Source organism: Gobio gobio (assembly GCF_949357685.1).
Source record: "Gobio gobio genome assembly, chromosome: 15".
Taxonomy (NCBI): domain Eukaryota; kingdom Metazoa; phylum Chordata; class Actinopteri; order Cypriniformes; family Gobionidae; genus Gobio; species Gobio gobio.
This window is the reverse complement of record NC_137108.1, coordinates 22946834-22973135: the sequence shown is the minus strand read 5'-3', so window position 1 is coordinate 22973135 and position 26302 is coordinate 22946834. Positions and strand designations below refer to the sequence as shown.

The 26302-nt window shown below is 37.1% G+C and overlaps 2 protein-coding genes across 10 annotated transcripts in view; both read right to left on the bottom strand.

Annotated features, from left to right (window-relative positions):
* Window positions 1-3087: 3087 nt before the first annotated feature.
* Window positions 3088-13113, bottom strand: trim109 (tripartite motif containing 109). The gene is made up of 6 exons (XM_079837848.1): window positions 12472-13113; window positions 10370-10465; window positions 10021-10254; window positions 7548-7639; window positions 7347-7462; window positions 3088-5333 (listed from the first exon to the last, which is right to left on the bottom strand). Exons 1-6 carry the CDS (start codon window positions 12922-12924, stop codon window positions 4828-4830), a joined length of 1497 nt encoding a protein of 498 aa, XP_079693974.1. The 5' UTR covers window positions 12925-13113; the 3' UTR covers window positions 3088-4827.
* Window positions 13114-19445: 6332 nt separating this feature from the next.
* LOC307138673 (histone-lysine N-methyltransferase ASH1L-like) overlaps window positions 19446-26302 on the bottom strand; it is a 31576-nt gene continuing 24719 nt past the window's right edge. For 7 of the 9 annotated variants that reach the window (XM_079837162.1, XM_079837163.1, XM_079837167.1 and 4 more), the window contains 3 exons: window positions 23921-24035; window positions 22497-22747; window positions 19447-20603 (listed from right to left, as the gene is read on the bottom strand). Coding sequence is in view for 2 of the 9 variants with exons in the window: in XM_079837160.1 (XP_079693286.1) it covers window positions 22640-22747; window positions 23921-24035 (223 nt within the window). In the remaining 7 variants the exon portion in view is untranslated. Of the gene's footprint in view, window positions 20604-22496; window positions 22748-23920; window positions 24036-26302 lie in introns of all 9 variants that reach the window. The other 2 variants (XM_079837160.1, XM_079837161.1) reach the window with 1 other exon arrangement.

Genomic DNA, 26302 nt, shown 5'->3' with positions numbered 1-26302 from the left:
TGAACATTTTTGACCAACATTATAATTGTCTTAATGTTATTATTGTAACTCTCAATGGTAACAGTCAAATATATTAGCGTGGTAGTGTGTAGATGATTCTTTTATATTTCTTACAGTGTGATGGCTTATGTGGTAAGATCTGTATCACCATGAGCTTGATAGTGACTATGCATACTCTGTACTGTACTGTTTATGAGGCTTGTTGCTGGGGAAACCATATATGATTGATAGCATTAATGATTTACTTTTGAATGGATATTCTGCATCAGTATAATGTGTTGAATCAGGGGTTTACATACTAAACCTGCATGAATGTGTATGAATGTGTGTAGCAAATGTAAGGTAATAATCATCTATACAACTTAGTTGTGAGCACGGACACATCACTCAAGATAAAAATGCTTCATTCTAACGGTATAGGCCAGAGTTTTAGTGGCTGTAGTGGGAAAGGTGATTTAAATTAGAGCTGGCGTATTCTTGTTCATTAAATGGGTCTCTGTGTTTCCACAATTGAATGCTCATGTGTAGTATACAGTTTTGTCACACACTGCTTTCAGCCGAGCTGCTAATCAAAAACATATTATACAAAAGATGCATTTCGTCACGGTAACGTGCCAGTCCGCATGGAACACGGTTTTGTCCATTTCACCACATGATGATAAACCTTCTGGACGATTCCATCCAATTGCAGAAAAGCAGCCGGCTACAGTAGCAACTGAGCACTGAAAGAACTGAGCATTCACATTACTTGTACGAATAATGTATGAAAGCTTACAATTGAATCTTAATGTATGGGATTTATGTATCTATGAGTTTGTTAGGGACAATTGGTACTGTTTTTAGGATATAGTTTAGGAGGTATATTAAAAAAACTGAGACATAACTTAGCTTTGTAATTGGGTTGAACTTGTCTCTTTTTAAATTAAGAAAAATATAATACAAATGTTAAGGTTTGAGAGTTAAGCAAGCAGGGTTTTGGTAGAAATCATATTTAGTGTCAGTCTTACCTCACTGGGCAAACTGCAATGATGCATGACTTAATCTTTTGTTTAAATTATTATTATTATTTTTCTTGTCGCTGTTATTTTCATTATAACTGCATTTATAATTGTGACATTTGTATTACATTAGTGTGTTTTGGAGAAAGAAACAGCTATGTTCCATTATAAATATAGTGTACTTATTGTTTGTGGTTAATTATACCAATTTATCTGCTTTTCATCGGTTTCTCTTGTCTATCTCTCTCTATCTATCACTTGTGTGTGTGTGTACTTTTGTGTGGTAATGAGTTGCAAAGCTCTGTGTGGTATTGCCCATCGCTGGTAGCACACTTTAAGCATAATATGTTCTGTACCAACTCTTGAGTTCTGTAATTCCCTGTGAATCAGCTCTATGCATGTTGGTGTTTGTAAATATACCCAATAAAATATGAAAAGAAACAAGAGTGTGTGGTGCTGAAGAGTATAAGATGTGCTGTGGCCACAGATGTACAGTGTTTTGTGTTGTTTATACACTTCAGATGCAATACCACAGATCACATGAAGATGTCACTAAATAAACAGAATAAGACAGAACCTGATTTCACTAAGTGCAATATGTTCTTTGGAACAACATTCCAGTCAACCAATCAGATTTGAGGGACAAGCAACAGTTTGAGTCAAGTTTAGGTTAGGTGTTTCTACATCAGTGTTCCCTCATTTCCCTCTGATTTTATGGATAATTTACGTATTAGGATACAATTTTCAGACAGGAATGTTGTTCCAGGATCAAGAAAATATGTTGACCCAGGAACGCGCCTAACTCAGCAAATTTTGATCCCAATTTCTAGAGCTAGTTCCAAACCCAATGTTCTTACTGTAAATATTTCATAAACGAAATGAGACTTTGAATATTTCTCAAGAACAATTCATATTGCTGCCCTCTTGTGGCACATAAGGAATATTTCTTTTGGCCGTATACACCGATCAGGCTTAACATTATGACCACTGACAGGTGAAGTGAATAACACTGATTATCTCTTCATTATGGCACCTGTTAGTGGGTGGGATATATTAGGAAGTGAACATTTTGTCATCAAAGTTGATGTGTTAGAAGCAGGAAAAATGGGCAAGCGTAAGGATTTGAGCGTGTTTGACAAGGGCCAAATTGTAATGGCTAGACGACTGGGTCAGAACATCTCAAAAACTGCAGCTCTTGTGGGGTGTTGTTCCCGGTCAGCAGTGGTCAGTATCTATCAAAAGTGGTCCAAGCTACTGTAGCTCAAATTGCTCAAGAAGTTAATGCTGATTGGATCTGATAGAAAGGTGTCAGAATACACAGTGCATCACAGTTTTTTCCTTATGGAAGTATATCATTACAGTATTAGGAAGGTGGTCATAATTTTATGCCTGATCGGTGTATATAGGCCTATTTAAAATTGAATATACTGTAAATACACGTGACAATATCATAAACGTTTAGTCTAATATTTCACATATTTCCTAACATCAAACAACCCTTGTGAAGTGGAGAGGTCAAAATAATAAGAAAGTGGAACTAAAAAAATAAATAAGGTTACCGTTTATTATTTAACCAACGCGTTCCGGCACACATCAGGCCTTCATCAGTGCTAAAAGATGCACAAGGTGCACAAAGACTCATTTAAATACAAAAACAAAATTCTAACTTACAAATAACCAGTAAGAAAGAAATGGTATCAAATAACATATCAGGTAAGTGATCCTCTATTCTTATGGGGAGCTTCTAATCAACATCAAAGCAAAATAAAACACATTACTGAATTTTTTTTTGTTATACAGGTATGCAGTATAAAAATAACACATCACGTGATCACTTATCTCATGTAATGTGATTTGTGGAAGACATACCATTTGACTTTCTTATTGCTTGTTGCTTGTAAGTTTGAATTTTGTCTTTGTTTAAATGAGTCTTTGTGCACCTGCAATATTTTAGCAATGATGAAGACCTGATGTGTGCCAAACCCCGTTGGTGAAATAAACGATTATTTTTTCAGCTCCACTTTCAGATTATTTTGACCACTTCACAAGTGTTGCTGGTACTGTTAAAAAATACTTGAGCTTTTTCCCTCCATGCACCTTGTTTATTTTGTGAAGTTGCACTAGAATAACCATACAACACTTCTGATATCAAACAAACCACGTCTATAAACTATAGGCTATATATGAACCAGTATGTTCTGTATAATTCTATAATCTATATTATTTTATTGTAATTGAAGGTGACTTTATAACCATGGAAGCTGCATCTAAATTATTTCCTATAGAAGCCCATTTCTGCCACACAAGACGAAAAAGTTACATAAAAAAATCAAAATAAGATAAAAGGTTGAAATTGACATAAAAATTATTATTTAAAAAAAATATGAAATAGTTTAAATTATGAGAGAAAAATTTATAATTTTTACATAAAAAGTATTTTTATTTTATAATTATCTTAGTTTGTCATTTTGATTTATGTCATAATTATGATTTACCAAAGCATGATTTTTTTTTTCTTATGTGGTGGAAATGCAAACTGAGCCATTAAATACAGCAGCCATTACCATTCTCTCAAGCACTATTTCATCATGTACACTGTTACGGTATTTAAATTAATCTCAATAACCATAAATTGACCTGTCCTTATAACCATCTTAAAGAGCACCTATCATGGAATTTTGAAATTTACCTTTCATGTAGTGTGTAACATAGATCTAAGTGAACAAAAACATCCTGTGATAGCTTGAAATATGACAGTGCACCGTATATATAGTTATTTTCTTTCTAAAGTAAGAGTCGACTCGGAGTCATTTTTAAGAATCGTTAGAAGACCGAAGCTTTTTCTCTGACTAGATGACGTCAACTTGTCAAGTTATTTGAATACGATACGCCCACTTATTGCGCTCCAAGACGCCAGTGAAAACTAGAAAACATCATGGCCACGAGACGCTGTGTTCTGAAGTGCGACTCAAAAGCAAACTTTTTTCATCTGCCCAAGGATGAGCATTTGAAGACTAAGTGGCTTGAAGACAAACCATACATCGTCGCGATTGAGTGTTTATTATTAGTCGTCAAATGTATGTTTCGCGATCTCAGGAAGCTTTTATTATGGACTTTTATTATGGCACATGGTATCTTCTTCGTCTGTCTGTACCATATATGGATTACATGTGCACAGAGCGCCCTCCGGCTGCCAGTATGAATTGAAAACAACACATAAGAGACTCAATCGCTCATGATTAGGCTATTTCTGCCCATTTTGAGGAAGTATTGAATAAAAAATACTCCTCTGTTTAGAAATTTGACACAGACATATGAGAATCTATCAATATGTCTCCTCATCTGCACACTTTTGAACTAAAAGCCCTGAGGGATGTTGATTTGTCGCGAGTCTTCGTGAGGAGTTTTTTTATGAATGAGATCAGCTGAGGCTCATATTACAATCAAACAGTACCGACGCGGTTTTCATATTCATAACTCCTGACACATATTAACAAATTACTGTCATTATAAGACTTTGATGGGCGTTCCGTTTCCGAAAATATCTGCACAGACTATACCAATCACAACTGACTGGGTCATCTGACCAATCACCGCAGATTAGCGTCACGTAAAGGCGGGGTTTTGAAAAGTGAATCACTAAAGGAATCATTTGAGAATCGCTGTCAAAACAGGTAAAAATAAATGCATATTATAAGAAAACTAAAGTCTTTTTTGTCATTGCATGCATGCAAAACTGTTGTTGGGGACTTCTAAAACAATATTTGGAACATTTTAAATGCCATGATAGGTGCTCTTTAATAAAGTGTCAAATTGTTTCCCAGACCGATCAGTTCCAGGACACTGTCAGTGGATCGGCATTCTTCCCTGCCAGATAAGCTCCAGGAGAGAGGCTGAGTGAATAAGGGATGGATGAAGGGTATGTGGAGGTGTGCAGTAGAGTCATGTCATCGGCATTATAGAAGCACACCTGACACCTGTCGCAGTCCAGGTACATCCCTATCCTGCGCGGTTTCACAGTCAGATCTATCTCTGTCACTGTCTCATACTCTTTGATGCAGTATCCTTGGTCATGCTTAAGGTGAAGCCCAATGTCCTTGTTCAAGTTGCTTATACATCCACCATCAAAGCCCACGCTCCAGTCTATCTTCGCTCCTACATCCACCTCCCAGTAGTGCTGCCCTGACTGGAAGGTCTTGTGGGTCCTGGCCAGAGGCCTATAGTCTTTGTGACGCAAAAAAATCCCCTTTTTGGATGTGCGGATGACGCTGCGCCCATCAGAGGAGACCCTCAGGTATGGGTCATGACAGTCATGTATGACATTACGATCAGGGACTAAGAAAGACAAACAAAAGTTTGAAAGCAAAAATTAAGTAAAATATTACAACTTCTTTCAAAGAAACTTGAAAAAAAACATTTAAAAAAAAATCTTAATTATTCCAAACTTTTGACCAGTAGTGTACAAATATTGATACTGTAAATTTGCTAAATGTTTATTTTCACAATAGATGTTAAAGGTTCTGTACACAATATAACTTTTGTCCCTCTAGTGGTTAAAAAACAAAACTGCATGCATTTTGTGGAAAAGAACATTGTTTTGGTTGTGCTTCAGCTCTGCGTGACGGATGAATATGGTTATCTTACTGCTCAAAACATTCACTACAAGGCCTAAAAGAAATTAACTGATTTGCTGACTAGCTGAAGACGTTACTGCAGCTAATAGACACTAGACTGGGTAAACCCAGCCTGATCTGCCAGCGATTTGATTTCGCCCAGCAACTCAGTCTGGAAACCCGTACACTCATTTCTACTGCTTCTGTTACACTTTTGCGGGAACCAATCACAGACTGGCTTATCCACCTGGCCCGCTATTGGAGGGATTATAACAATGACGGATAGAGAAGCTATGGGTCGTTGCAAAGCGGCAACCTCCCACAGTTTCTCTAGAAGCCAATACGGAAGTGACATTTACTGCAATTCATCGACTGGCCACTAGGGACAGGCTCCAGAAGGGAGCAGAATCTCATTGAGCCCCATGTTAAAATGCCCAACTTTACAGCAGATTAAAACATGTTTACAGCCTGGTACAAATTGTGGTTTTGGTCTATACGGCTAATTTTGCCCTTCATGACAAGAGGGGGGTGAATTTTTTATAAATCATTCGTTTACATTATATAAAGCATTAAAGTTCTGCATAATTAAGGGCGTGGCCACTTCGAGTGACAGGTGGATAGCCATTTATCTGCTGTCTGTTAGTCATCGCGTCACTTCAGCTCCACCCATGTCCCGCCTTTTTGCCCATTTTCTGTTATCTGGGAGTGACGCACGATGACGCGCTGCCAAGATGGCAACGGCCATCTCGTCCATACTTTGCGCTTCAGAACGGCTCATCAGAATGGTTGACTATGGGTGACGTCACGGACACTACGTCCATATTTTTTTACAGTCTATGGTCGTTGCCCGTTGATCACGCCTCTTGTGGTCTGATTGGTTGAATGACTATCCAATTGCGTACAGAGTCATTTGAATTATGCTTGTTTATCACGCCTCTTGTGGTCTAATTGGTTGAAGGACTATCCAATTGCATACAGAGTCATTTATGCGCGTTTATGCTTGCATGTGCAGTAGAAAACAGAGCAGACTCTCCAGACCAATGTTCAATCTTAAATTGAGCTTGGTCTGGTGATAGCCAGACAAAATAGACACGGTACTTCCTTGAAAATAAATTCCAGCACAGTGCTATGCTACAACAACCAAAATGAAATGACCATTCACAATAATGCTTTAAAATGGACTCTTTTGAAGAGTATGGCAAATTATCTGTTCAATAAAATACTCACCGGCATCTTTTGCCCACTTTTACATTTAAAATCCCTCAGTTCTCGCCATCTCCGAAAAGCCAAGACAATGTTGATTCTTGTTTTATTACAAGCTCGTGTCATGTTCTTTTTTTGCGGACAAACTCTCCTCTGTTCGGGCGTTTTTATAAAACGTGATTCCCTAGAGGTTCAAGAATTACTGTGCTCCATTTCAACCTTCCTCGCTTGTTGTAACTACTAACCTATGCCACTCCCACACCATACACGCATACACCATTTTCTCTATTTACGGAAATGACAAGACCCGTACGGGTGATTATGTAGGCAATTTCTCGTAAAACCGTCCCGTCAAGTCTAAAATTATAAACATTTATAATACAACCAGGGTAAGACAAAAGCATGTTTTTGAAGAATTGATTATGTACTGACTCATTACTTTGTAATTTTGAAGAAAAACGCTGCATAGTTTACAGTACCTTTTAATATTACATGTATGTTAAGTCTACATATAGATAACTGATGTCCTCACCTGGTTTGATAGAGCCCAGCATCTCCTTCCACACAATAAACTGCAAATGAGTCTCATGAAGGCCGAGGAACAAAGAATTGGGAGTGAAATTTACACTTTTCACTGTTGATTTGAACCTACAATGCAGGAGATGAATGTCACTGATGGGATATACACAGAGTTGGTCATGTTTACCTCAAGCATTACTGTATATTGTCATACTTGGTTGTTTGAGAAGCACTGTCATTGTTTCCACTGCAGCTTTCATTCTCTTTCATCTCTTCAACAAATTCCAGCCCTTTCTCAGTCCACCACTACAGGAGAAGAACCAGACAATATGAATAACCCAGTGTTATCTATAATATATGCAATAATTATCTACCTAGCTAGCCCTTTCTTACTCCCAAAAAATTACATTCTTAAACCTGATTCTTCACACAAAAAGTGTATAACAGTGTGTCACTGGGACATCTTCATACTTGATTTACACTTAAAATATTCATAGTTGTATACCTTAAGGGTAAATAGTATATCTCAAATTCACTAATATGCACCTTTTAGGGGTACAACTGAAGGTAAAAAGTTGTCCATTTAAGGGTACTGCCCCAGTGACAAGCTGTTGTACCCCTAATTTTTGCACATTATTTCTGACAGTGTTGAGGTCATTGCATGCAAAGAGAAAGATTGAATTATACATCATATGAATATTTAAAATGTTCTATATAGGCTTTATGTTGTGGAGCCAAGCTAGTTATTTTAGTGGCATTTTACTTTATTTGAATATCCAAAAGTTAGTGAGAAGAAGAAAAATAAAAAACTTTAAGATATCAATCTGCATATGTGATGGACATCGGTTATGCTCATCTTTGCTCGCTTCTTTGAAGGCATCTTGAGTAAAAGAGCTTTTTAACGAAGCAAACAAAGCCTGCAAAAGACCAGAACCGAAAGTGATGCAACCGGTTTTATAGAATACGAAAATGTATCTCCATTATGTTGGTAACTAAATAAATAGAACATTTTGGTTAACTTTATTTTAAGGTGCCCTTGTTATAGTGTAATTATAAAAAGTATTGAGTAATATTAATTAACAACATTATCACGTCTGTTTTAGGTTTTTGATTATGTTCATGCTTTCATGTCTTTTATTCCTGGTTCCATGTCATGTGATTCCCTGTTCCCCCCATGTGATTTTAAGCTTGTTCAACTTGAAGCAGTGCTGCACAGACCGATCGGTGTATGACATATCAAAGTACAACTAGATCAATTCAAAAGCATGCGGAACCGTCTGCTCTCCAATCGCTCATCATCGATGTCATTCACCGATCGGTCTGTGTAGCACCGCTTCAAGCCGAACAATGGTTCTTTAGTACGTGTCTTCTTTTCATTGGTTCTTTAGTTCATGTGTCATGTTTTCATTGGTTTGTCTTTAGGGATGTGATGGTGAGGAAATTTTCCCACCAGTTAATCGATTAAAATGCACACGGTCGCTCTGCCATTTATTTAGTGTTTTCAATGACTTCCTATGGAAGCTCAACTTCAGTTCACTATAAATGAACTGAAAACGCACCAGTGGACACGCACCATGAATGACAGTGCAGCCGTAAATGCGTGCACACTGTGCGACCGTGAATGAATGATCTGTTTTTAACTGAACTAAATGATTTTATTTCTATAAAAAAATCTAAATGACGGTGGGAAAGTGAGATAACCGCTTGTGGCGAGCAGCGAGGCTGAGGGACCGTGAGAGCGAGATGAGGCCACGGTCATTAAGGATGATGAGCGACAGCGACGTGCCGCATCGGCCTCGTGTCTCACGGAGGAGTGATGGGAGCATAAAGGAGGAGCGACGACAGTGAAGGACGAGAGAGGACAAGACCTGGATTTTTGTGTGTGCGTGTGTGCGGTAGTCATCCGTGAGGGGCTGCCGCTTTTACTTTCTGTTTGTTGATTTATTTTATGAAAGTCTCTTAAATGTTTGCTGGTTCCCGCCTCCTTCTTCCCTTATCTACAAACTTTATTACACCGTTGTTGCGCGGCGCCTGAACACCGGTAACACCGTCAACAAAGACTATCGCAGCAAGCCTATTTGTCTCGTCATGTTACTCAGCTCTGTTTTGTCATTGGTTCATTGTCTTGATCATGCTCAGCTGTATCTTGTTAGACATTACTCTTTGTGTATAGCCCTCACTTTTCCATTGTGCCTTGTCTAGCTTTGTTCCCTGTAACCGCTGTTGGTAAGTTTCTTGTTTCTTAGCCTGACCAAGCCAAGTCTTTGTTTGTTTTTTTGGTTAAATAAATCTGCACATTGGTTTGTTAAACTCGCCTAGGTACGTTATAGAAAGCTAGACCACACCATGAACCCCAGAAGTTGCTCTCCTGCGCTTCCATCAATGCAATCGCCCCATTGAGGCTGTGTGGTGGATTTCTGTGAACTATGTTATGTGGTGGATTTTAATGATATGGCACTTAAGGACATTTTTTGAAATTGATTAAATGAGCCAATTTGTTCTGGGATTATCCTGCAGAACCCGCCATTGCAGAGCCTCCCTATTTGTGCAAATTTTAAAATAATGTGTTGGCATCAGGATTTTTTTTATTTTCCTTTTAAGCCTTATTGTAGCATACTGCAAGCATGTCTATAGAATGGACATGGCTAACTGGACAAATTGTGCTGAATGCAAATGTTTGTTTGAACCTGTAGAAACCCGTCTGGCTGATCAGACTCAAAGACTGAGTGTAGAATCCCTTCCTTCTCTCTTCCATCATTCAGCTTCTCTTCTATTTCTGCTCGGTTTCTTTTCATCTTTTCGATAATTTCCTTCTCTTCTTTCTCCAACATTTTCTTCACTTGCTCCTCCTTTTTCCTCAGAAACTGGTGCATCTCCTCAAATTGTGCAGAGATCTGAGAAGAGAGCTGCCGAGACCTTTCCTGAGAAAAAACAAATCACAGATAGTAATGAAGCCTGCTGTGGTCCTTTGTGGAGTCTTTAGATTGATTACGGGATCTGTTTCACTCTTGTGTAAAGAGTTTTTTTTTTTTTTACCTCAGTTTTAGAGATCTCATTCGTCTGTTTCTTGACTAGAGCCTGCAGGTCTTCATTCTCCTTTGACAGGAAACTCAGAGGCTCTAACAATAAATTCTACAACACAAGATTTCATATTTCAGGCATTACCTTAAAACAGTGGATCTCAATCTACAGCAACTTTTAGCAGAGGAACAGGATAGAACACTTCTGTCTATCACATAGAACACATCCATCATATAAATATACTGAATATTAAGTTGTAAAATGTCTTTCATATTACTACAGGGATATTTAACCCGTCTGTAATATTGCTGCGGAAAGAATCAAGCTTTTGTGGATATTAATGGTCTGAGTCAAATATGCCTATATTGCCTTGCTTTAGTTGGAGATACTTCTTAGGTTGTAAACATGTATTATTCCCTAGTGTAAGCATTCAAAGAGTAAATGTTTAGCAGGAGTGAGTTACTTTCAGTTTCCAGTGAAGGATCCAGCACATTGTAGGCAGCAGCTAAAAACTGAAAAGAAACTTAAATATGGAGAGAACACTGTGACAGAAAATCAGAAAAACCTCTGTTTTTAGTCAACATTTCAAACTGGATGACAACGAACACTAGCCTGGTCCTACCAGACTCTCGTATATTTCATTTGTACAGAGAGTCTGGCCACTCTCCACTGACAAGCGTTAACTTCCTTGAAGGTATCATGATTCGGATCGCGTGTCAAACCGCCAAACTGCTGAAATTTGGCGATCCAAACTGCTGACTCGGCTCACTGATTCATAACGCTTCGAAGCTTCATGAGGCCGTGTTTTGAAATCGTCATCACTATATAAGTCGTTATTTAGGGTTTTTTTGCGCACAAAAACTATTCTCGCCGATTCATAAAGTTATTTTAGAACCACTGTAGTGAGATGGACTTTGTAACAACGTCTTTAGAACCTTTTAAGGGTCTTGAGAGTGAACCGTGCATTGTGCCAATGGAGGCCTTTCAGAGCCATCAGATTTCAACTAAAATATCTTAATTTGTGTTCCGAAGATGAACGGAGGTCTTACGGGTGTCGAACGACATGAGGGTAAGTAATTAATGACAGATTTTTCATTTTTGGGTGAACTAACCCTTTAATGTTCCATACTTGAAATCTCTCAAACAAGAGTAAAGTAAAATGTCTTAAGTATGTGTGTAGAATGTAATAAAGTTTAGTTTTTTTGTATCACCCGTTCTTCTAATTAAGCCTGGAATACAATATATGACTGAACAGACTTCTGAACAGGTTTTAGAACTTAGGCAATAGGCATCATACACATGACAACTTTGTAAATGGTTACAGAGAAAAACTGGGCATCAAATGAGTGAGGATCACACACACTTTTAAGTCGTTCCAAACAAAACAAACCTGCGCAGAAAAGTACGCCTTGTTGCTAGGAGACACGTAACAAATAAAAGTTTTCTAAAATTGGCTCAAAATATCTTTAACCGGTTGGAATCTCAGTCTGAAGCTAAAAAAAATCGATGTCCATCATACACTACATGGTTTTTTTTTGTGTGTGAAAATGGTCAAATCTGTACACTGGCACTGATTTTTTTGCAGCTAGTAGTGACTCGTCCAGATTGCAAATCAGGGCCAAAATCTGTGCAAAAATTTAAGTGTATTTCTACCACTTTGATACGTTCATAAAGTTCATACAGAGATCATAAAACTAATCCATATGAATTGAGTGGTTTAGTCCAAAATTTTCTGAAGAGACACAATAGCTCTGAATTTAGTGTTTTATTCACATATAAATATTGATCAGCAAACATAAACAGAAGCTCAACCTGCTTGATGTGTGAGGACAAACCTCTTGCAGAAGCTCAAATGTGCTGCGTAACACACGAGAATGAACCTCATTGGTTCTCGCACGTCAAGCGAACATGCTTGAGCTTCCGTTACTGTAGCCTACAGTCCTACTTATTAGATGGCCACACCTCTTCAGTCAGTATGTGGGATTCGATACATCCGAAATAGAAACCAAATAATTTCAGTTTTCTGACTTGGATATGACATGCAATTTAAGTAGCTTCAAATAGAAACTTAATGAACGTATCTACAGTTTATGACTTTTCAATCCTAACCCACTGACCTTTCTGGGCTCCGCTGCCTCCTCCACAGGTTTGAACTTGTGTCCCTGGTGTTTCTCACCATCCCTACAGATCAGACACACCAGTTTCTGGTCCGTCTCACAGAACAGCCTGAGCCTCTCCTGATGATCTGAACACACCAGCTTCTCCGGTTCTTCGAACACTCTCACTGTGGTTCCACCGTCTGCTCCCAAAGCCCCCACGTCCCTGAGCGCCTGTTGCTCGCTCAAGTGCTCCCTCACGGCATTCACCATATTCCGCAGGACGCGGTTGGACCGGAGGTCCCACATGGTGTAGGGTCGCCTGCATTCCGGACACAGTCTCAAGCGGCTGCTTTGTGAATGATTGCTGATACACTGTCGGCAGAACGTGTGGTCGCACAGCAGGCTCACCGGATCCGTAAAGTCCCCCAAACACACAGAGCACTGGATCTGTTTCGACAGCCGAGAATCCATTGCAACTACTTGCTTGAAATGTGCTGGCTGACAAAACACTGCTTGTGTCCCCTAAATGTCCCCAATGCTCACTGGCACAGGGGATTTAGATGTGAGGTGTTGTTCCAACAGCTGCAGAGACAAATGACAACACACATGTCCACCACATGTGCTGGGGCAGGAGTGTGTTTGGGAGCTCTTCCTCTGCCCATACTTGACTTGTCCTAGTGTTCTAAATAAAGGGAGCCAATTGACTCCCTGCAATGATGAACTTCCCCTAATAAATCGTGTCACTGCACTCAAACACATTTAAATAACTGTCTTGACTGATTCCTAACAAGAGTAGCCTACTTGTTCACTTAGAACAAAACAAATGGTTAGCTCATATTACCAAAGTCAAATGTGACCTTCCCTCTCACATGGAGGGAATCAACAGGTGGTTAGATGATCACATGTGCATATAATACTAGAAGGGACGACCATACTCTTGTCATCTCTATAATTAGTGTCTTAACTACTGTAATAGTCAACAGAGTAAACTGTAGGCTATGTATTATGTTTTCAATTTACTGATATGGCTCTCATGGCATGTAGGCTATATTCTTGTAAATTAACTAAGCTATACTGGTCGAAATCTTGGGGTCAGTAAGTCTCTTGCTCACAAAGGCTGCATTTAATTGATCAAAAATACAGTAATATGGTGAAATATTATTTAAATTTAAACTAACTGTTTTCTATTTGAATATATTTAAAATGTAATTTATTCCTGTGATGGCAAAGCTGAATTTTCAGCATCATTACTACATTCTTCAGTGTCACATGATTCTTCAGAAATCATTCTAATATGCTGATTTCTAAACATTTCTTATTATTATCAATGTGGAAAACAGTTGTGCTGCTTAATATTTTTGTGGAACCATTTTTTCCCCCAGGGTTCCATGATGAATAGAAAGTTCAAAATAACTTTTTTTAAGATTTAATAATCTTTTTGTAACATCATACTGTATATGACTTTACTTTTGCTTTTTAATTAAATAAAATGTAAAATATGTTGTTTAATATGAAGGAAATAAATAAACGAAAACAATAATTAGTCAATGACCAAACAAAAAAAATTATAAATAGTGAATCAAATTCAGAAGTTATAAATGATCCAGGGTAAAAAAAATGATAAATCATAATAATAAACAGTAAAATAAAATGAGCAGAAATTACATGATATTAAGTTATATTTTGTGCTATGTGCATTACTGTTAGCAGTTAGTCCAAGATTATATTCTACTTCGCTTGACCAACAAATCTCAAGCCTAACAGCTGGTAGTCCAGAGACGCTACCATCAGCTAAAGACCATGTCCATGAATGAGCAGTTACCATCAGATATCTCTAAGGCATAATCTAGGTTTTGTTTGTGTTTGGCTGGGTTTTGCTTGTGTTAAGTTCTGTTTCCTGCGTTTGAGTTTGTTTCTTTGGTTACTCATTGTTTGCTTATCATTTACTAATTTTGTAAATTGGTTTGTTTGTTCAATTAAACTCCGTATTTCTTTCAGTTTACTTGTCAGTTCTCATCATGTTATGTTTGTTTGTCCTGTGTAGGCCTCATCGACTCACTCGACGTCCAGTGGCACTGATCCTCAACAAGCAACATCCTCTCCTGTCCTGCTTGATGACTCAGATCTTTAACCAGATAGAATGGGACACATATTCTGAAAGACTTGCAATGTTGCCTGAATCATAATCTGCATTGTAAAAAGCGCTATATAAAGGTGACTTGACTGGTTCTGTTCCTGTTTTCAAGTGTCCTGAGTTCATCTGATCCTTCACTCCTTGTTATTTCAACCAACGGTGACAATATCAATGATGAATAGGCTATTACTGTGCTATAACAGAGGTCCATTTTATGCAAAGCACAGGCCCCACTGTATCACATGGTTGTCTCATAATATAATACAGTATGATGGAAATTGCTGATTTTTCTCGTATCACCACGACCAAGGTGAATAAGTCCACTAGATGGCGCTATTATGCAAGTGTAATTCATCTCCACTCCGATGGTAAATGTGAACTTGTGGTCAATAATTTTATCCCTTAAAACTAATCTTTGATCACCAAAATTACATATTTAAAAATAATACTGTGAAAAACAAATCTTCATGTCTTAAAATAGTCTGAATGTAACTAAAACCTTGCTTTATTTAGTATCTGCGGATGCATGAATATGCAAACTAGCCCTGCCTCCACTCACTCACACACTAGCTCAAAGATCTAGGCTGCCTGAAAACTGGAAAATGCTTCGGAGAACGCATTTCAAGGTAGGAAGGCATCAAGACACGCCCAAATCCAATGTTAGCTTCACTTCCTGCCTCATGAGAGACTGTCATCTGATTGATTTTTGAAGGCACCATATAGATGTAGCCTATCCTTCAGTGCCTTTGATATACCCAGGGCCGGCTCTGTAAATCTGGGGGCCCTAAGCAGGATAATTTTGGGGCCCTGCCTTGCAGTGAATAATGGAGTATTGCACCGCAAACCAGCAACTGTATACAATCTAACACTTACACATTTCATCTGTATATCTTTTAACATGATTGCCTACAATTATTTTACTGCTTATTAAAGTACACTCACTGAAACAGTAAAAGTAAAGATTATAGATTTGCAAATTTAAGGTCAATTTGTTGTAAACAAATAAATATTAATAATTTAGCATTAACAATATATAGCTAACTTACAACATTAGCCATAGTGGTATGCGGCTCGCTATGCTCTACTGAAGCAGCAGTAGAGTCACCTCCTCCAGCTGTTGAGATTACAATATAATTAATAATAAATACAGTATGCAGAGTAGATAAAACACATTAATTTTAAATTAATATTAAAGTACAATTAGACAACATAGTGAATTATGATTATAAAACTACATTTTTTATTGGCAAGAGGAAAATTAGCTATGTTGAAGTTGCGCACAAAACTATTCAAAAGAAAGGCAGTGGGAAATATTTACTTGTGTCAGCCTCCTGAAATGTTTCTCCACGACCACCAAAATATTTAAGAATGGCTCCTCCTGAGAAAGTGACATTTAGTTTTTTACAATTATGTTAAGGGTAAATTAAAAGAAATCCATGTTAAGTTATATTATTTAATTATTGGTTGATTAACTCTTACATACTGTTCACATTTTAAACCTTCACAGCATGGAGTGAGATATTTTTTACCTTTAATGATTACATACAGTTATACATTCACTGTAAAAAAAAAAATCAGGTGCCCAATTGAAAATTTTCTAGTGAGCGATCACATCTAAAATTTTCAGTTGGCCAAATTTAATTTCTTGAAATTTAATTGAATTAAAATGCATCAATTCACATTAATTCAATTTGGCCAACTGAAAAATTTAGATGTGATCGCTCACTAGAAAATTTTAAATTGGGGACCTGCTTTTTTTTTACAGTGTTCTTTACTAAAATTTACCACAAATCCATTTTGCTTTTAGGTGTCTTGTATCGATCATCATTCAATAATGTTTCAGAGAGGACACTGTGTTTTCTTTAGGTTTAAATGGTCTGGGCGATTTAGCTTAACAATAGCCTATATCAAATATTTCATAATAGTATATAGATTAATATTTATTAATAATCTTTAATTGCCTATTCAATTAAGACCATAAGAAAAAGCTTGTATTTAACCGCTTTATTTTAAACTTCATTTTGATTTTGACTGTCAAATGATTGCTCTTTCTCTTCCTATTACTTTCTTTCTCTCGAATGTTCTTAAACTATTTTTTTATTGTAATAAGCGTCTATTGAGACATAGATTTTTCGTTTTTTTCTTTCCCAGAACTAGTGTAGGTCATGTAACGTTAACTGTTAAAAAGAAAATACATTCATAGGAGGTGGGTCTGTCTCTAAGCGGTCTGCAGCCCAGAGCTGGGGCCGACGGCTGGACCATAGCGCAAGCAATGTTGATTCAGCATAATCGACGGACAGCTAACGTTATGCTGCGTTCACACCAAACGCAAATAGAGTGTCTGGCGCGAGTGATTTGATTTCAATGTTAAGTCAATGGAAAGGCGCGTTGACGCGCGTCTAGAGGTCCCGCGGCGCGGAAGGCGCTTTTCGCGCGGTGCGAATGACGCGAATAGAGCGTCTTGCGTGATAAACTGCGGCGACGCTGGCGAGTGCAATCTGTAGTTAGGGGGCCCCCTAGTGGCGGCGGGGCCCTAAGCAGCCGCTTAGTTCGCTTATAGGGAGAGCCGGCTCTGGATATACCACAATCCCATGCATTCGATTCAGTGACAGTTGAGCTGGAAAAAGAAAGATGACGTCTGAAAGTTGCGGTTTGCATGTCAGTTTGTGTGTAAATGTACTTTTTTTGACCGTTTTCCACTTGACAAAATTCCTACTGTAGTAGGCCTAATTAAATATTTGTTTAGTTTTCACCAAAGGTCGCTTTATTTTGCTGTAGGCTAGATCAGTTAACTGTTACGCTGCCTCAGAAGTCTGTCTGAAATCAGTTTCGGGAGGTACCTTCAGAAAGCTTCTGAGAGCTCAGCTGTCAACCGTCACACCCGTTTTAATAAAAACTAAACTTATTTAAAGCACGAACACTAACTAACATCAGTGTGAAAAAAACGGCCTAAAATGACAGAAACCATCTTTGGAAAAAAATGTAGGCCTATTTGAAGTGTTATTTGATTGTTTAGATTTGTTGAATAAAGTCGTTATTTTTGTTTGTTCTCTGCGCACAAAAAGTGTTCTTGTTGCTTCAGGAACACAGCGACTTTTTGGGACTTTAGCTTGTTCACCGTATGCCCCAGAGTTAGATAAGTCCATACATACCATTCTCATCTCCTTGCGTGCCAAAACTCTGTCTGACGTACCCACCGCTAGCCTAGCTAAGCACAAAGAATGGAGGTAAATGGCTCCAGCTAGCCTACTGCTCATTAAGTGACAAAATAACGGCAACATTTTCCTATGTACATGTTGTGATGTGTATAGTTACATTGTGTACTAAGACCCGACGGAAAATGAAAAGTTGTACATTTCAGTTGCTGTGTAATTGCGCCGCTGCACCCATGGTACGGCAGCAAAGTTCCTTGATTATTACGCAGGAATGAGAGAATAGTTCCTAGCCACATTGGTCTACAAAATCGCAACTTTTCAGTTTCCGTCGGTCTTAATACACAATGTAACTATACACATCACAACATGTAAATAGGAAAATGTTGGCGTTATTTTGTCACTTATTGAGCAGTAGGCTAGCTGGAGCCATTTACCTCCAGTCTTTGTGCTAAGCTAGGCTAGCGGTGGGTACGTCAGACAGAGTTATGGCACGCACGGAGATGAGAATGGTATGTATGGATTTATCTAACTCTGGGGGATATGGTGAATAAGCTAAAGTCCAAAAAAGTCGGCGTGTTCCTTTAAGGTTGAACCACTGTAGTCACATGAACTATTTTAACATTGTCTTTACTACCTTTCTGGGTCTTGAACAAGCGTGCCACTTGAGTCTTGAAAAGTGAAGCCATAGCGTTTCGATTGCCCCCAGGTGGCTGGATGCAGTATAGGTCATAAACCCCGCCCTCTCCATGTAATGTAATGGGACAAAGCAAAGTATTCTGTGACAAAGTTTCTCAATGGGCAAATTTGGCCAGGATGCCGGGGGTTAAACCCATACTCTTTTTTCGAAGGACATCCTGGGATTTTTTAATGACCACAGAGAGCCAGGACCTTGATTTAATGTCTCACCCAAAGGACGGTGCTTTTTGACAGTACAGTGTCCCCATCACTATACTGGGGCATTAGGAGCCACACAGACCACAAGGTGAGCACCCCCTGCTGGCCTCAGTAACAGCTCTTCAGTTGCAGTAGCAACCTAGTTTTCACAGGAGGTCTCCCATCCAGGTACTAACCACGCTCAACCCTGCTTAGCTTCGGTGGGCAACCAGTCTTATTGGTCTACAGGGTTATAAAATGTAATTTTGAGTCTAGTTGTTGAATAAAAGCACTGTTGCTGCAGTTTCAAATCTGCATCTAATTAGTATCTGGGTTCATATAAAATGAAATAACAGCTAATAAAGCTACTATAGGCAGGTGCATAATCTATAAATGTAATAATTCCAGGCTGCACACACAATGAGTCATTATACGCTTCTCTTGTAATCTCGTTTGTGATGACCCTTTGCACATTCCTCGGTAGAAATGGATGTATATGGAAATCACTCACACCAGAATCTATTCTTATCCCCCGTTATATAACTATAGGGTTGAAATCAAGTCCACTATGTAAAAAGAGACCTGGAAAGAAACTTCATATACAATTTTCCATCTACTCAGGAGTTCAGTTAAACTATTTTACATTCTGACCTGCTTTTGCCTTGAAACCAGATTGAGTATAATGTGTTAATGCCATCAAGAGACAATATTTAACGAATCATATGATTAAATTAGCTGATGTAGGTCCACTGACACAAAGCTAAAGTGATAAAAGAAAATTTGCCTTATGAAGCACTAATACGTTTATGGACAAATTAAAAGATAAAAATAGATCTGCAGCTCTGCCTGTGGCTTTATTAGTCTCTTTGTCTTACCACGACTCACGAGTAATTAGTTACAACTTTCTTCAAGCACTATTTTATCTATAAACAATAAAACCTATTAAATCTGAAAGCACAATGGTCCAAATATTGACTCACTTTTATTAGTTAACTAATGTAGCTGGTTTAATTCATTTGTTCTGCTTTAAGCTGCTTAATGAGCTTCTAACAACTCATTTCTTAGTTCAGCATAACCATATACTTTGTTGCACACAGCTATTATACATTAAGCAATATAAAGTATGCCATGCACAAAGAAGGCTATGGAAATCTGCTGTTTTTACAGGCATCGAATTTCCTGTTCCAAATTACACATGCTTCGAGACACCATCGAAAAACTATATCTATAAAAATATTATTAAAGAATCAATGGAAAAGAGAGATGATTTGCCCACAACAATTTAAGACTGTAAATAGAGTTTCTTGAACCATACTAAAACATAATTTTGCTAAATATACATTATTTACAATATACAACGATATAAAACGTTTCTGAGTCTCAAAGCTATAAAGATTACTGCTTCAAATCAATATATTACAAAACGGCACTAGCACAAGATAGCTCTGCACAAAGTGGTAGTAAATCCCCTTTAAAATAAAAAAAATTCTAAAATGACTATAAACATACACATTTGCTTACATTAAGGCTGTGTTATTAAACCTTTCATGCATTATTGCTTACTTTATAGTTATAACCATCAACATAAAACACTAAAAAGGCTGTAGACCACAATTTTGCATTTAAGAGTAGTGAAGTCCATTTTCGTGTAGGAATGCCGATGTAGTGTGTCGTCGAATGATTTAAAACAGTCTGTGTGTGTTCATTCCTTCGACCCAAAACGGCAGCACGTTTCCTGCATCCCATTTCACATGTTTATGTTCAGTCTACTGTATAATATCTGAAAATAAAAGAATTGCATGTTGTTCAGGTATATGAAAGGATCTGGGGTCTCAGATGTTCATTTGTTTTATTATGTCTCCTGTTCCTTCGCTTGACTTTCTTTTCCCTGAGAGAAAGAAAGGCTGGGGTGCTTTCAACTAATCATGTTGTCAAGCATCAGCCATGTCCATGCTCACAAATGGCATTTCCAGGAGTGCTGTCTTAACCTGCAGAGGACAAAGAATGGGAGAAATAGTAAGAGCGAGAGCACCTTACAAGCAAATATAAATCAAGTGAAATGGGAATTATTAAAGGACCCTTGAAGTGGAGAGAAATAAAAGGCTTTGATCCATGCATTGACCTTAAAGCTGTTATAGTTTGTGCTTCACCTCTAGATCCGACTGTCCACATCAACACTTGGAAACTATTGGCTTGTGTAACTGTACATTTCCAACAGCAAATGGTTTGGTTAGCCTTGAATAAATGAGCTATGAAAATGAGTGAAATTTATGATTAAAACAAGAAACAAAAAAAATGCCATTAGGGTAAGAAAAATAAACTTTCTTTGAAAACAAGCCTGCATTTCTTTTATCATTTTTTCTTCTCAAGTAAACACGTTTTGTTTTTGCTACACTGTAAAAAAAAAAAACAGATCTCCAATTGCAAATTTTCTAGTGACTGATCACATCTAATTTTTTGTTGTTGGCCAAATTGAATTTCTGTGAATTCAATTGCATCTATTCACAAAAATTCTATTTGGCCAACTGAAAAATGTAGATGTGATCGTTCACTAGAAAATGTTCAATTGGAGACCTGAATTTTTTTTTACAGTGTATGCTTTAATATTTAGATATTTTTACTGGAATATAAGACAAAAAATACTGATAGAAAATAATGTATTGCAAAATGTACTCATTAAAAGTGGGATGATAAGCCAATAAATATTTTCATGTTATGTCCAATAACTGAAAAAAAAACATTAAAATGTATCATTTAAAATTTATAAAAATGTAAATTAAAATAAATAAAAATGTTTTAATTTGTAAATTAAAAATAAAATATTAAGAATAAATGGCTAATTATTAATAACTGGTAAATAGCTAACATAACACTAATTTTCATTTATTTATTTATGATTAATTAATTAAAAATAAAATATTAAGAACTAATAAATGGCTAATGATTAATAAATGATAAAATAGCTAACATAAAATTCTAGACTATTTAAATAAAATATTTTTTTTAAAATAATGATTAATTAATAAACAAATTAAATATTAAAAACCAGTAAATGGCTAATAAATAAATCAATAGCTAACATTCCAATTGTATACTATTTAAAGCTAAATACATTCAAAGAAATTATGTTTTTATTACAATAAATTAATTAAAAATAAAACATTGAAAAATAATAAATGGCTGAATAGCTAAACTCTATAGTATTTAAAGCTGCAGTCCGTAACTTTTTGCGCTCTAGCGGTTTATAAACAAACTGCATGCGTCTTGCGGAAGAACATTGCAGCCGGAGCTACTTCGCTCTGCTTATGTCTATGGCATAAGTGGACCATAATGATTCAAGTTAAGACAAAAACACGGTTTGGAAAATGGATTCATGTTGTACATTCTCATTATATAATTTTTGTAAATCTTGAACACAAAAATGTTACGGACAGCAGCTTTAAATCTGAAATTATTAAAAAATAAAATCAGTTGTTCTAAATTGTATTAAAAGCTACACGTGAATCCAAATTACAATGTTCAGTTTGAAAATTTACTAAAAATTACATTTAATTGTTATTAAATTATAAGTGTTTTTAAAGATTAAGTTGAATTGGCTGATAAATTACAACAAAGGCAATCTAAATGTAAAAATATGGGATATGAGCATACACAATTAAATATTGTACAATATTCTGTATCTAACTTTGATTGTTAACTTAAAAAAAAACTCTAATATCGGATTATTACCAATATATTGTGCATCTCCAGTAGTGATGTTTATAACTGATTTGATTTCTCTAAATAATTTTTTTTTTCTTTTCATAGCACAGTTGAATTGTGATTTGTGTGGATGTTAATACAGTATGTGTGTGTATGTGTATAAATGGCAAACCTTTTACCTGTGCAGTGCATCTGTGAGTGCAATATACAGCAGGTCTTTGGTATCGGAGAGCATTATCTGCCTTCTGGAAGGCCCATCATGCCTCTGGGTTTGGTCACAGCAACGCCCTGAGAGAGGCTGCTGATGTGTTTGTTTTGTCACTCACAGGATACTGCTGATCTGAGTTAAGGCCTCCTGATGAGCACTATGGTACACTTCCCTCAGCTGCCTCACGTTACGGCCCACTGAGGATTCGCAACCGTAGTATTTCTGATAGGATTCAAAACATAAGAGAATGAGATATTAAGTGCATATCTCAACATTATGCTGAGGCAGATATTAGGCTCCAATCTGCTTGCCAAACCATCAGTGTTTTTGGGGGGGAGGATGATGAGATGTAGTGACTCAGGGCTTGTAACCGAAAGATTTGATCTCCTCAAGAAGTGAGGCATAAGACACTGAACCTCAGGATGCTCCAGAGGGACTGTCATTAGCTATGTTTCCATCACCCTGCTCTTATGCGCATTTTGAAGTGAATCGCATCAGAAATGAGAAATGAAAAAAATTACACAGAGGCGAAAAACAGTTAATGCGAATAATGGGAGATGGAAACGCATTTGCCGAATAAATTCTGATGTAGCGAACATTAAACCCACGTGACTAATCGTCTGTTTCCCCTGATGGGGACATTCTAAAACGCTTAATGTACTAAGAAAATGTGATATTAAAAGACCAGCCCAGAATATGATGAAAGAACGCAAATTTGTGTTCAAGGTGAGAGCTTATTGGAATAGCTCCCTCTGTGTTTATTGACAATTTAAGTGTGAGTACAGATTTAGTTTTTGCAAACCACTAAACCTGGCTGTGTTTTATTAATAATGTATAACGTATTTTGTCTTTTTGATAACCGTTGGTCCACTAAGCCTCATAAGCGGTTTCTTTATTTTCTATGGGAGAAAAACACTTAACGTGTCATATTCAGGACTCATCTGCTTTTCTGTACATAGTATGCTTTATTAGTTTGGTGTTTACCGAGTTTGGTCTTTTAATGGCACTTTCTTAACTCACATTAAGCGATTTTCACGTTAAGTTTAAGCTGAGGGAGTTTTATTTATTGTTGGTTAGGTTACCAATACCACCGTCATCCACTCAATCAACTTGATGGAAACACACCTAATTCGCATTTGTTTGTTTGCAAACTTTGAAAAGATTTGCTTCACATTTGGATGGAAACCCAGGTATTGTAGTAATTTCATAGTGCAGTTCTGTGGTAACATTGCAGGGAAAATACTCTGGATGTGTGGCAATAACAAATCTATTCCATTCTGAATTTTGTTTGATGGTCAGTATGAGGTATGACCTAGGCAGCTAAGAAGTCAAACCCATGACAGGTGCAGAACAACATCAAACAGTGTGAGTCCATCAATACTGTGTGAAACTGACCTCAGCGCAGTGGAACACCTTCAGCATGTCTGAATGAAAGGTGTCCAAACTCTCATAGTGGCCTGAGAGGAGCTGCCTCTGCAACATACTAAGATCAACAGGAGCCGAGCCTGATCTGGAAGAGAAAACACACAAATTAAAATGGTTCCCCCCCCTCAACAAATATAAAAAACCCATGAAATCAAAATCGAGTTGTGTGATTTATCATTTAGGCCATCTATATCGTAGTGTACTGGCTAAAACTTTTGAACTTTCATCATCAAAGAATCCAGAAAAAATGTATAATGGTATCCACAAAAATAATTAGAAGCACAACTAAATGTAGATAATAATAATAATAAATGCTTCTAGAGCACCAAATCAGCATATTGGAAAAAGCTGATTTTAAATTGTTATAACATGTCACAATATTACTGTTTTTACTGTATTTTTGGTCAAATAAATGCAGCCTTGGTGATCATCCGAGTAGCGGCTTCATTGGTGTGTGTTTGGTTGCATTGACTAATAAATGACTGCATTTTCAGTTTTGGGTAAACTATTATTTTAAGATGGAGGCATGTCAAGATGAACAGCCTCTATAAATCTAGTTGACCACACCAGGTGCTACATCATGATTAACCATTCCCCAATCAGAGGCAGGCATTTAATAAAACATCCTTTATATTATATTTTGACTTCAAAGTTCAAAATCAAAAGTGCTGTCCGAAAAATTTTATGATCCATTGAATAAAGTATATCTGTATTTTCTATTTCATAAAATTGAATGGCAATAAATAGTCGATTGAAACATTAAAGGGTTAGTTCACCCAAAAATGAAAATTAGCCCATGATTTACTCACCTTCAAGTCATCCTAGGTGTATATGACAATCTTCTTTCAGACGAATAAAATCTGAGTTATATTCAGGGTTCCCACTCTTTCATGAACACCAGATTCAAGGACTTCCAAGGACTTTTTTAACCACCTTTTATTTTAAATCAAGCACAATAAATACGATAAAGGTGGGTGTGTTACTGCTAATATATAAAATACCTACTGTACCTGTGTCTATCATTAATGCAGTAATGCTAAGGCATATACTGACAACTAAAATACAATTTCCAATTGGGAAAAATTTCCAATTTTACAAAATTCAGTGAGGAAAGAGGCTGGTGTACAAGAGCAAGCGAGTTTTAACGAGAGATGCAGTTTGCAGCGCTCTTATTCCTGCATTTAACATTTATTTCACACTAGTTTTAGTTTTCTTTTATATAAATCATTACTTACTTAAAACATCAAAATATAGAGATAATATTGTATACATGAATTTTCCAATTAAATGAAAAGATATGGACAAGTTGATTGTTAGGCATTAAAAATATGCAAAATTATTTATTAAATCACCTGTACATGTACCTCTTTAAAAATCAATTTAAAGGCTTTTAAGACCTGCACATATTATATTTAAAATATATAACTGCTGCCGTAATAACGCCCCATTTCAAATGTTTACGTGCTTTTATTCTTTTTATTTTTTGAGCGGTGATGAAATATTGCTCTTGTAAATACTTGCCAGCATTTCAGTAATTAAAGTCTAGATTTTTAAAATGCATCCAAATTACAGCAAAGCGCAACCGTACGGTGCTCTGCAGGGGTCAAAAAGGATATAAACAGTGAATTTTGAAGAGATCTCATCTTGAAAACTCAGAGATGTGGATTCGGACGCCAATTAAATGACCACACGACCTTGGTGTTTGTCAAAAAACTGTAGGTAATTCGGTCTGGATTTTTACGCGGGTGGTGGGAGAAAAACACTGACATTCTGGATTCGGGTGGCAATAAAAATCACTGACTAGCCCCTTGTTCTGGCAGCGCATGAAAGCCAATTTTTGTAATAGCACCATGCTACTCTAACAAAATGCAGTTCATGCTTAATTCAAGCACTTTCAAGGACCTATGTTTGTTTTCAAGTACTTTCCAGGCCTTGAATCCATGTGTTTGAAATTCAAGAACTTTCAAGTACTTTCAAGAAGCGTAGGAACCCTGTATATTACAGAAGTCCAGGCTAATCCAAGCATTATTATAGCAGTATATATAATATACTGGGGCGGCAGTGGCTCAGTGGTTCATGTAGGTTGTCTACAAACCGGAAGGTTGGTGGTTCGATCCCCGGTTCCACCTGACCAAGTGCCGAGGTGTCCATGAGCAAGACACCTAACCCCAGCTGCTCCCGACGAGCTGGATGGCGCCTTGCATGGCTGACACCGTCGTCGGTGTGTGAATGAGTGTGTGAATGTGAGGCAAAATGTAAAGCGCTTTGGATGGCCGTAGGTCTGTTAAAAGCGCTATATAAATGCAGTCCATAATAGTTGGTCTGTTTTTGAAGTCCATAAAAAATGCATCT

Bases quoted from the DNA above. Each gene is read 5' to 3' on its own strand.
- trim109 (XM_079837848.1), bottom strand. From the start codon at position 12,924: ATGGATTCTCGGCTGTCGAAACAGATCCAGTGCTCTGTGTGTTTGGGG. The intron at 10,255-10,369 runs GTAAAAAAAAAA...GTTTTTTCTCAG, and splicing joins ATGAGATCTCTAAAACTGAG to GAAAGGTCTCGGCAGCTCTC. The intron at 5,334-7,346 runs GTGAGGACATCA...TGTCTTTCTTAG, and splicing joins GCTGGGCTCTATCAAACCAG to TCCCTGATCGTAATGTCATA.